At 39.0% G+C, this 12,165-nt stretch overlaps 1 protein-coding gene across 1 annotated transcript; it reads right to left on the minus strand.

Annotated features, from left to right (window-relative positions):
• Window positions 1–10,735: 10,735 nt before the first annotated feature.
• LOC120410663 (protein BTG1-like) lies at window positions 10,736–12,165 on the minus strand. The gene is made up of 2 exons (XM_039559015.1): window positions 11,850–12,165; window positions 10,736–11,720 (listed from the first exon to the last, which is right to left on the minus strand). The coding sequence occupies exons 1-2, from the start codon at window positions 11,965–11,967 to the stop codon at window positions 11,368–11,370; spliced, it is 471 nt and encodes a 156-aa protein (XP_039414949.1). The 5' UTR covers window positions 11,968–12,165; the 3' UTR covers window positions 10,736–11,367.

A 12,165-nucleotide genomic window follows, 5' to 3' on the forward strand; every position in this document is an offset into this window, starting at 1 on the left:
GTACACACACGCACCCTAGATCTCTCAAGTCAAGCTTTTTTAGCAAGGAATTAAATTTGAGTGAGCATAAATTCTAGATTAAATTCTACACTTATGAAAACAGAATCAGGACCAAAAAGCAGTGAAGCCCCTCCTCATCCAAAGCTTGGCACATTGGAAGGTACAAATCCATCTGGCATGAATTCATAGATTAAAAAGATATACCTGGATGTTCTACTTGGTGGCTGGTTCTGAACATATCTAAATCTGTGCAAAAAAAAAAAAAAAGAAGCATTTACATTCACCAAATCATACCTGGAGACAGGCATTTAATTGCAGTTACAGGTTTCCAGGGGTTTACAGTGCTGCAAAATAGATAAAATAGGAAACAGCCTCATCTGCTGGTTTGAGGAGACACTATCAGGTGCATTACTTTCTTTTTCCTCTCCATGTACATCTCCCAGATCTCACAGAATAAAATCTATAGCATTGAACGTTGGGTTTGTTTGTTTGCTTTTTTGTTTCTTTTAGCAGCAAAGCCATTTGCACACACTCCTCATATGATTGGGAGATCCCAGATAATTCAGTGAAAGGAGCAGCTCTGAATTTACTTTCTGGCTCCTGGTTGTTAATACAGACAGACACGTCTAAAGAGATTGCTCAAAAAGAGTTCCCATTATTTAAGTTCCCTGTAATTTTATTGAAGCTTCATAGTGTTCCTAAATCAGCTATTCTAGGGCACTATTTGTTTCAAACAGAAATGTTTGATGGACATTTTTGCTGTGGAGTTTTTTCTTGTTTAAAATGTTAATAAAAAGAAAACCTTCTGAAATAAAATTGAAAAATATGCTGATTTATCTTATTGAACTTTGTATTAAAAAGCATTAGCATTGAAACAATGAAGAAATTAGTGGGAAACAGTACGGGATAACAGGTCACCCTGAGCTTAATGACGGATTTTTTGCTGTCTTTTTAGTCTCAATGCACCAGAAGAGGTTCAAAGTCAATGGAAACAAAAGGAAAACCTTGAAATAGGAGTGAGGATTACAGATGGCAGTTAAAAGATGCAGTCAAAAAGTAGAAGAAAGGAAGACAGAAGCAAATAATACAAGAAAGGTGCAGAATATCAAAAGTCCTAAGCCTGAAATGTTATTTTTCTAAGCAGATTGCATTCCAGAGGTTAGTCCTAGAACACAATTTATCACGATGTGAAAACCATACCATAACAATTCTTTATCAAGGACACAGCACTAAACCAAAATTGCATAAAGAGGCTTTACAGGAGATTAGATTCACATAGACTCAAAGGGAAAAAATGCCATTTCAGAATAACCCACATTATCTGCCAAAATCTGGCTCACCAGAAATTGCTCACAGGAATTATTCAAAAAAGGAGCAGCCTAACCAGAACTTACCCATTCTCTGTACAACTATACACATATTAACCTTCCTGGACAACTCTGTGTCCCTGAGAGGTGGAAAAATTATTTGTTAGAAGATCCTTGTACAAAGATCACTGTATGATCATTCAGAGTAAGGGACAAACATACAGATTTTATTCTCTAAGCTTTTAGCCTTCCTCTGAATGCATTCCTTCCACTCTGAACATTTCCCAAGGGCCCTTCTGAGTTTTGAGAAGGGCCTGGATTTCCCTTTTATTTCCCACCACTTCCATCTCGTGCCCCCACTCCCCTCATCTGCCTACAGGCATCATTTTACCACTCTGGGCTCTTCCCACAGGGGATACTTTGCAGGATGTTTTGGTGGAATGCCAAATAATCCTACTCATGCATTGTCTCTGTAGTGAGACAAGAGATCATTGGAACACTGGGACAGAGCAAAGACCTCACTGGAAAAAAAACCACAAATAAGAGCTTGATCTATCAGGAATTTCCGAGCAGTAGATTTAGGAAGTAATGCTTTATTTCATAACCAGAGATGTTGCACTTTATGAGATATAATTTCCTTCCTGTTGGAGCATTCTTGCTATACCATGTTCTATCAGGACAGTTGTTACAGCTTAGGGGGTTTTGGTTAACTCTGTACATAGATAAGCTTTACAAAATCTTGATGATATTCACAAGATCTTCAAAACAGGCACACCCATATACATGTTAGGAACAAAGTGAAATGACAGCAAAGTTTCACAAGCATCATATTGTCCTTTTAGACCATGATGCATGATATAAAGTTAATTATCCTTTCCTCCTTATCAAAGTTTCAGGCCCACTCCTTCACATTACTGCCAATTTAAAATACCCATTTGATTTCACATGCATTTTAGTTTTAAACTCTTGCAGAAACAAACTAGAATATTTGGTTCTAACAAATATTTACCTTTAGTAAAACTAACCATTCTTCTGCCATCAGTTTCCTAAAGCAAACATTTCAAACAAGATGTCTAAAGTAAAGGAAGTGTTACTGATAAGTCATTTCAGTTAAAACAAATCCACAGGAACCCTTTTATATAATTGAAGAGTTTATATAATACACGACAGTAGGAACACTGACCTACTGCTTTTGTATGGAGATGTCCACAAAGGCACCAAGTGGTCTACATAAAAATACAAAAAAATACAACAGTCTCTTTTCCAAAAAGTATGAACAAAGATGCAAATAGCAGGTCCATAAATAAATCATGAGGGTAGAAAAAAATTTCCCTCAAGATTGTTAATCATTAAAAAGCTCAGCCTTGTCTTCTTATAAAGAGGGCAACTACCTTTATGTTTTGCATACAAAGTTTTCAGTTCCTCTGTTTTTCTGCAGCACAGTGAAGTGTTTGTCAGAACACAGGATTACAGCCTGTAAATGGTAACGCTGCCTTTCACACCATCTCTTTGGGTGACAGGTGTCCCATTCCTCTGGAACAGGGAACACACTCAACAGCTACTGGAAAACATTGGTGGAACGAGGTGAGAGCCATCACTGATCATGTAGGAAAGAAGAATATTGGAAAAATCTAGAGAACAGTTTGACTGCATCCACATGAATTCCATTGTGAAAAGAGTGTTTACAAATTTGGGGGGGGGGGAACAGAAGGAGAGAAACAACACTCAGTGAGTTTCAAACAAAAAGAAATAAATGCCAATTAAAGACATCAGCATATACTCAGGGAAAAAAAGGTTAAAGACTGCAAATTAGGCATGAAACAGGAGACATCAGTATTATAAGTGAAGAATACTTACAGGGTGTCACAGTTTAACAATATATTTTAGGGCTACTACTTCACTAGCAGTTTTAAACAAGAATAAAACTAGCTGTAAACTAGGCATAAAGCTGAGATGCTGAAAATGGAACTCCAGCTTTAATTTGCTTAATTATGTGCCTGAAGCAGTGGAAATAATTCATCGCAGCAACATGTTAAATATTTAGTTTACAAGCAGTCACCCACACCAGGAGATAGGTTACAAGAAGAACAATAAGCCAGCACTGTCACCCCAAAAAAATTCCAATCTTCAGAAATATTGAAGTAACTACCAAAGGAAAAAAGCTGCTGAAAAATTGCAAATATTCTAAAACTTATTAGCAGAAAGTATATGAAAAAAAAAAAAAGTAAATAGTATTTAGGATCCTGTCTGATATGTGTCTGATATGCTGAATATGTAACAGGTAACTTTTTCCAAAAGCATAATTGTTTGCCCACACATAGCAAAGAAAGCTGATACCAGATCTCAGTATTCCCAACCATGGTTCCCTGTGAAGTGATAGTGGAACAGATAACTCTCTTTGCAAAAGGAGCTTCCAGGCCATTTAAAATACTGCTGCCAGTAAGAACAGACTACAAAAGGCTCATTACAATATAGTGTTACACTGGCCAGCCTGGTACAAAAACAGGAGCTGTAATAAGGCTGAAAAGAAATGCCTCATGGAAGCTCTGGATTCGCCTTCCATTTTTAGCCAGTGCTGGCTACTATCCCAATTCATTGTCAAGATAGGGTGTCTGCCAATAAACAAACATTAATTTATTTTCATTTCATGTCAATGCAAACATTTAACAAATTTAATGAGAAAAAATTATGTGAAAGACAGATTCTGAAAGGTAAGAAGGGAAGGGGAAAGGGCAACAAGTTGTCTGGTATGTACTTTTCTGCTGATTTCTAGTCACAAACTGAGACAGATACACAGCCCCCTCTGAATCACAGCTAAAATGAAGCCCTTTTGAGAAGTTCAATGTCCAGTGTTTTAGAACACATTCAGAAAAAGAATCAGTATTAAAGGTTTGTGGAAAGAAAAGGAATTATTTTAGAAAACACACAGAGCTCTCCCTGAATACACCATCAAGCCATATGGCGCACACGTACAGTTGTGACACAACACAGACAAATTATTTTCCTTTCTGCTGAGGTCACTCACAGAAGAGCTAAGGTTTCAGCTACAATTAAATCTTCATTTGATCCTTCAGCAACTGGAAGCAGCTCCATGAATCTAACACAAGGCTCAATTAAACAGTGCAAGTGCCTCAAGTGTTCATCAAACCCTGAGCCAAAAGGCTTTTAATGCTAAACACAGGAGGAATTCCACTGACTCCTACAGAAGCAACAACTTAAAAAGTGTAGCATTGAGTCACTGAAAAAGGCCTGTCAGAGACATTAGCTAAACATCAGTGAAAAGATTAATGATAAAATCAAGTGTTGCATAAATATCACAGTTCATGACTCTGAATTAATTTTGTTCGGCGAAACCTCCATCCATCAAAATACCTAATTCCACATCAAATGTTCAGCACTACTACTAAATTCAAGTACATATTTAATTACTCTTAATTGACGACTCAGCTTGCATACGTCAACCACTTCAAAAATTAGCTCACAAGCCACATCAAAATATTCAATGGGTTCAGTATCAGCCCATCACACTGTGAGGCAAAAAGAACAAAACAACCCTCTCCCAACACATTTGTGCATTTTATTCCTATCTACAGGACAAATTCATTTACAAAACTCTTGCATCATCCTTTAACATGCAGTCAGGAGAGATGTGACCTCTGGTATATACAGAAGAAACCCTGCACACTTCCCAGAAGAGAGGATTTGTATGAGTAATACATTATTTTGAGCCCTAAATAAAACATTATCTCATCATACACATTATGAGAACTCTGTTCCCACTTATTCTTGATAATCCAAATTCAGAGTGAGATAAAGCAAGTCTAAGGGGTCAACTTGTGTAGTACTCTATTCCAAGAATATATAAAAGCCTAAGCCGTGTAGTAGTTTATGTTCTTTTCCATTACTCCTACATATGTCTTTATGCAAATTTAACCCTCAGGCTGCACATTTGCAACAGGAACATTCACAGAATGCTGTTTTGATGCTAATGATGCTGTATAAATAATATGTAGGGGACTAGTGCAAAGTGTCAACTGCATATTCATATCATACATGTGTACAGTTATTAAAGTAGAATTTAATATAAAAATGCAGAACACTAGGAATTCTCATTAGTATTTTACTCACCTGTGTACAGCATGCAAAATAAAGCTTAGGTTTTGTAGGTAATGTAATTTCTAAGTATTTGTAAATATTTATAAGTAACAGGCAAGTTATCCCCCCTCAGAGTCCCAGTGAAGGAAAGCAAGTTCCACGTTGGCACTCAGTGTAAAATGAAGTAAGTTTAGTAGTTTGAGGATCTTGCTTCTATGCAGCATTCTCTTCTGACTACCCAGAAGTGCTGCAACAACCAGGGCCCAGACAGATCATGAAGTATTTTCTGGTAGAACCTACCTTTTTCCTCAGTTTCTTGTGTGTTTGTTCATTTTTCCATTCATGTAGCAGAAAATCCTGGGAGTTTCACAAGTAATATCGGTCATCTGAGGCCAAAGTCACTAACTGATCATTGAAATGATCAATTTAAGCCCAGTTTGCATGGCTGGGCTCTTGCCTCATCCCAAACATCATCCTGCAGGCACAACAGCCCTACAGTAAAAACTGCTTTATCAAGTTCTCTGTACTCACTGCTACTGAACTACAAATAAAGTTGGTAAGAATTTATCATCTAAAAAGTTCACATTGAAATGTACTGCATCACAGCATCTACAAAGACTGCATTTACTTTTATATATGCATTTTTCTTTTAAAAATTTGTTTTGTTTCAAAGATGAACTTTCATACTTGGCATATCTCCAGGATTATGAACTTATTTCTCTAAGATAGTATTTATTTAGCAGTAGAGGTTTGCTTGAAACATTACTGAACCATTTTGGTGATATAATTTTTCTTCTTCCTACTATGTTTTGAAGTTATTTTATCAAGAGAGATATTTGCAGCTTTGTCTTTCAGTGACTTAAGACTAATTTTCTGTTTGATTTAGCTGAACAGACATTTATTGTCTTTTACAGATTTTATTTCCTTGGATTTTTAAGAACCACTGGGAAGAATAACTGATATAACATAACAATAAAGGTATGCAAATATTACCATCAATAATCCAGAGCCCAGTAGTTTAACGTAATGATAAAACCAAGGTGGTCCCAAATCACAATTTAATTTGCCCTCTCATTGCCTTCTGACACCTTTTAGACGTTGATAGTCCTGCTGATTGCAAACAAGGGGCAGCTGAATCTCACAGTGCAAAGGGATGCTCCCTAGCAGATGAAACATCATTCCATGCAATTCCATCTCTATTAAAATACATTGCCCACCAAATTACAAGCTAAAATCAGCAGTTTACTTCTCAATGAAAATTTTACATAGCCTTCTAACAGAAAGCAAAATATCCCTTGTTATTACTGAAATAAATTCACTCCCCAGCAAGAAAACCATTAAAATAAGTAAGTATATTACTCCCATAGCATAAATATTACTAAGAGTGACTCTGGAACCATGAGAAAAATAATGTATAAAAAGTATCAACCTTACAAGTCAAGAACCGGCACACCTGTATTACCCAAGAATACAAATCTTCCCACTCTGCCATGGAAACGTGAATCAGCCTGGAGAAATCACACACAGCCAAAGTGGTGGCTGAGTGCTGCTACACTGAGACAACATGAGGCAGAAATTAAAATTAGATCCAAATTCGGAGTCATAATTAAATAAAACCAAGGTGAAGCAGAAAAAAAGCCAACATACACAGATTATTGTGAAGTAAAAAAAAAAAATCTGAAGGAAGGTAAAAACATGAGAGGAAAATCCATGGTTCAAATAGCTAAGAAAACCAGTTATGCAAAGGTAAAGACCTTTAAAGATACATCAGCACTTAAATGAATTCTAGTTCTGAAAAGAGAAATATGGTAAAATTGCTGAAGTAATCAGCAAAAGGCTGGAAGTGATCAATAAACATTACCTACCTGTATTTGGTAATGTGGATAACTATGTACTGCATGAGGATAATTCAATAAAAAATATATACTTATGACTAGACCAGATGATAAAAAAATAATAAATTTTAGGATTTCATAAGAAAAAACATAACCACAAAGTCTAGAAAGATGCCCAAGAGAACTGCCATAGGATATCAGTGGGACCCCAATGTCTATTTCCAGTGCATGTGAGAACAAATAGAAAATTTCTCTAGAGTAGGTGTCCCGGCATAAAAAAATTAAAAACTAATAATTGCAGGAGACTTACAAGACTTTTAATCATGGATTAAATGTAAAAAGGAGGTTAATTAATCAGGTTAACTTCTCCACTTCCTAATAAGAGTATAATTCAAAGGAGAACAATATCATTAATGCAAATCAACACAGCTTTACAGAAAGCTACTAAACAAACCTGGGATTTGTCCTTTGTGTGAGCAATCACAAATTCATTATTTAGGTTTTTATGAGGCACTTCACCTACAACATGTGGCATTCTAGACCAAATAACAGTGAAGAATGCATTACAGGAATTAAAAATGAGTTAAGCGAAAGACCTCATATTTTTAGCAATTCTGTCAGTACTTCTCCATTGTTCTCAGTGAGGTGAAGCTCACAGCACTGTCAGTGCTGGTGAACAGCAAATCGTGGCGGGAACGGAGCGATCCAGAGCCGTTGGTTCACTGCACTCATTCCTTGGGAACACATTCTCAGGCACATATTAAAAATGGAACAAGTGTTGGCAGAAAGCATGTATGTAAATCCCAGTTAAAAGAAAATTATTTATGCTCAAACTTAAAAAGCTTAATCTTTTTAATCCTTTAAATATGAAAAACAGGCTTAATTTGATGGCAATATAAAGTGCTACACACTGAAAAGCTTTTCATCTTGAGGATAAGGAAATAAGGACACCAATGTTTAGAAACTAAAGCTGAGCATCCCAAATTTCATATTTTAATTTACCTAGCATTAAAGGTAATAGAATATGAAACAAGTACAGACAATCCCCTTATCTCTTGAAGTTCTCATATCAAAACCATACATCTCTGTGCTCTTAGGTCCAACTAACGAGTCAGGGGGATGATACACAATAATTGCAGTACAGAAGTGGTCAGGCTGTATAAACTAGCAGGACCTTCTATGTCAGGTGGATTTTACCACCCAGACAAATATTATGTAATTAATTTGGCAGCAAGGCAAAGTTTTGGAGAAACAGGCAAATCTATGGGGTTTTTTTTCCCCTCTACTGCAGCTTTAGTTACCCAACAGTTAACCCATCCTCATCCAAACAAGCATGTACTGATTTTTCTCCATGTATTTTTAGTGCTTCAAGGAGGCCAGCATGCAGTAATCCTTCCTGCAGAATCCAAACCAGCCTGTTCTGAGTCATGACTGATTAGATGTGGTCAGTCCTGTGTGACAAGTACATCATTTTAAAGATGTTAAGATTTTGCCTTGTTTGTTGCAACAGCAGAACACAAAACTTACCACATTTCAGGCAAAACACAAAGTTTATTTTATTTACCTCCTCCAAATAACTGCCTCCCTGGCCTACTACCAAGCTCTCTATTCTCCCTCAGAACAGCTTTTGTGCTGTCAGTACATCTTTGACATTTTTTAAAGCAATGGAATGCTGTTCTAGATGGCACAGATATCACAGTGTATTTACTTGCAGCTCAAGTGTTTTCTTTGCTTCAGTGGGTTTTGTTCAACTGCCCCATTGTCCCCCACCTGTTTGTCTGCAGAGTGACTTCAACTCTATGCCATTAGCTTAAATATATGAAACTTAACTTGCATTAAAGTGTCCATTCAGTGATAGACATCAAACCTGCAAAGAGCATGGGATACTTGAGATGTGATATTACATAACAGCTGAAACATCCCATTGCTTAGGGGAGGATTAATAAAAGCAGCAGAATCCATCATGGTTGGATTAATCCGGGCTCTTCTCTGCTCTTACATGGACAAACCCCAGGCAAGAATAGAACATCTGAAGAACCTGCTGCACCCTCCTTCACCTCAAACCACACCCAGCAGCTCAAAACCATATCCTGTCTCCCAAAGTCATCTTCAATTCCACTTCAAGTGTTTTCTGCTATGGAAAAGCTCCTGTTAAACTGAAGACTTCATACCCATCTTTTCCAGTGGGCTCTTAATATAATGTGCAGCAAGGCCAATTACCTTTCAAATGAAATTTAATCAAAGAAGGCACCTCACCCTTTGTAGATTTAAAGTTATTTTGCTCAATTACTGACAAATGTGTCAAATACATCCCTTAGAGATCCCTAGGAAATAGGATTACCTGCACTGAATATTCATCAGAGGAAAAGGAAAGTGTTACTGTCTCCTCAAGAGACTAAAACAATGTCGTGAAAACCAATTTCCAATCTTATCTAATAAAAAGGCAATTTGCCACCAGACCTTTAACACCCATTTGTTGTTCAAGTAACCCAGAAACTTATTTATTGGAGTGATAGACTAGAAACACACTATCAATTTCTAGAGAGTTTTAATTACTAAGAAAATTGCACTGTGCGTTTCCTCCAGATTAAACAAATACCACTAGACAAGCCTGCCTCCGAGATAATAAGCAAACAGCAAAAAGCAAGCCACAGCTTTTTCTAAGGCAAACAAAGAAAAAACCTCTTTGTGAGCTGGAGTTCTGCCCTTTCCAGTTTGCCCAGACTTGCCCCTTCCCTCGCTGTATGTTCTACCATGTTATTGACACAGCACAAGGAGGTTTTTTTGCTGACATACTCACACCACACAAAGCTCCCTTTCATCAAGTGTTCAACCGTGCTCCAACACCAGGTTACAGAAAACAGCAATGCCAGACAGCCTTCTATGGCTGGATTAGAAACCACTGCTTCTTAGAACAGGAATCACAGTATCTCTGAATAAAATCCTTTACTGGGATATCAACACTAAGAGTATCCACATAAACCAGCAACACAAGTTTTGTTATTACATCAAACTACTGTATTTGATACTTTCAGTAACCTTGTACCCAACTGGTATTAAAGAGCCTGACAAAAATAGGGAACTCAAAGCCAGAAACAGCAGGATTTACCTTCCAGAAAAGTGAAGGCAGTTACAGCACTGATGATCATTTTCACTTGAGCTTCCTACATGGTGTTAAGTTGCAGTTTTAAACACAAACTCCACTTCCTAATAAACTCAAGTTTTGGGGTTTATTTTGCAAGAGATCAAATATTAGAAGAGTACCTTTCCTTCCATTCAGTACCAAAAAACCCACCCAGCTCTACACAGATTATTCAGCTGAAGACAGGCAGCCAGAAAGCTTTCCCAAAACAGAGTGTTTTGTTGTGATCTGAAATAAAGATGGATGTTCACAGCTACACCTCTAACTACAAAGCCTTTTGCAATTATTACAAATGGATAGAATAAGCTTTGAGAGCAATGTTAAAAGCCTGGGGGAAAAAAACAAAACAAGTCAAAAGCATTTTAAGCAAGTCTTTATTTTTCTACTCCCATAACTAGAAATAACAAGACAACTAATTCCCCAATTCTTTCTGCTAAAATGTTGGGGTGTGGTGGAATCCAGCCCTCAAATAAACGCATGCTTTGAAAAAGGAAAAATAAAGAGTTATTTCTGTGATTTGTGCCTCACAGTCAAACTTGAATGACCCTGAGAGAAGTCTGTGCAGACAAAATCACTGGAAAGATTTATGTGCAGTTTGTTAGATCTGTTTCCCACCCCCCTCCGTGTTATTGCTCTACAAATTGCAGATTTTTTTTTTTTAGCAAGTACTAATTTTGACTAAAGCCCATCATAAAGAGTGCTACAATATTGCTTTTTATTACAAATAGCCAAAACTTTTTCGAAAATATAAATGTGTAAAACAATCCACCGACTGTACAGTGCATTTACAGGGGACAACCCAGAAAGGAACATGCAGTGTAAAGAACTGCTTTATACATTTAGCCCTTGGCCACAAAGAACTTGGCAGTACTACCACGACTTTAATGACTACAGGGTGAAAAAAAATAATTAAAAAGTAAAAAGCTGTTACATTTAACTTTATCATGAGGTTGGGATACATACAACATCGTACAGGGAAGAGTTGTTTTTAACTAGAAACCGTCATCATGTTGTAACTCTTGGAAGGGCTGGATCTCCCAATCCTCCACTCCTCCTTGCAGCTGGTCCTGCTCTCCAGCTGTTTGGCCGCCTTCCCCCCGGGCTGGGGGCTTTCGTACAGCACACAGATAGACCCATCCTCACCTATGCGATAGGACACTTCGAAAGGGTCGACCCACAGCGTTAATTCGCTGGGTAAGAGCTGGAAGAGCCTCTCGTGGCTCAGTCCGATCATCCCCGCCGCCTTTCCTATCAAGGGGTCCATCTTATGGTTGATCCTGATGCAGCGGTAGCCGGAGCCCTTGGAGGGCACCAGGGGGAACCAGTGGTGCTTGTAGTGCTCTGCGGGAGGGAACAAAGAGGAGCTTCAGCGCGGGGCTGCGCTCCGCCGGACCCCGCGGGCGCAGGGGGTGGAGGGAAGGGATGGAGGGGATGGAAGGAAGGGATGGAGGGATGTCCCCCGGCACTCACCGCGCATCGCCTCCTGCAGGCACTCGCAGAAGCACCGCAGCTGCTCCTCGCCGACCCCACCGGCGGCCCGCAGGAGGCGGGTCACGAACGCGGCCGCCGTGGAGATCTCGGTCCTCATGTCCGCTGCCAGCGCCGCCCGGCCCGGCCCGGCCCCCGCGGCCGGGGGCGGCTCCGCGCAACAGCCGCACGGCGCGGGCGGGACGGGGCGGGTTTGTTGTGCTGGCGGTGGGGCGGGACCGGCACGGACAGCCCGACACACGGACACCCCGCGCCGGCGGGCAGCGCTCGGTGGCGGCGGCCGAACGCGGCCCCCCCG

The sequence above is a fragment of the Corvus cornix genome, chromosome 12 (assembly GCF_000738735.6).
Source record: "Corvus cornix cornix isolate S_Up_H32 chromosome 12, ASM73873v5, whole genome shotgun sequence".
NCBI classification, from domain to species: Eukaryota; Metazoa; Chordata; class Aves; order Passeriformes; family Corvidae; genus Corvus; species Corvus cornix.

Excerpts from the sequence above, each read along its gene's own strand:
- LOC120410663 (XM_039559015.1), bottom strand. The coding sequence starts at position 11,967 with ATGAGGACCGAGATCTCCACGGCGGCCGCGTTCGTGACCCGCCTCCTG. Across the intron at positions 11,721-11,849 it reads CCTGCAGGAGGCGATGCGCG|AGCACTACAAGCACCACTGG; the intron begins GTGAGTGCCGGG and ends TCCCTCCCGCAG.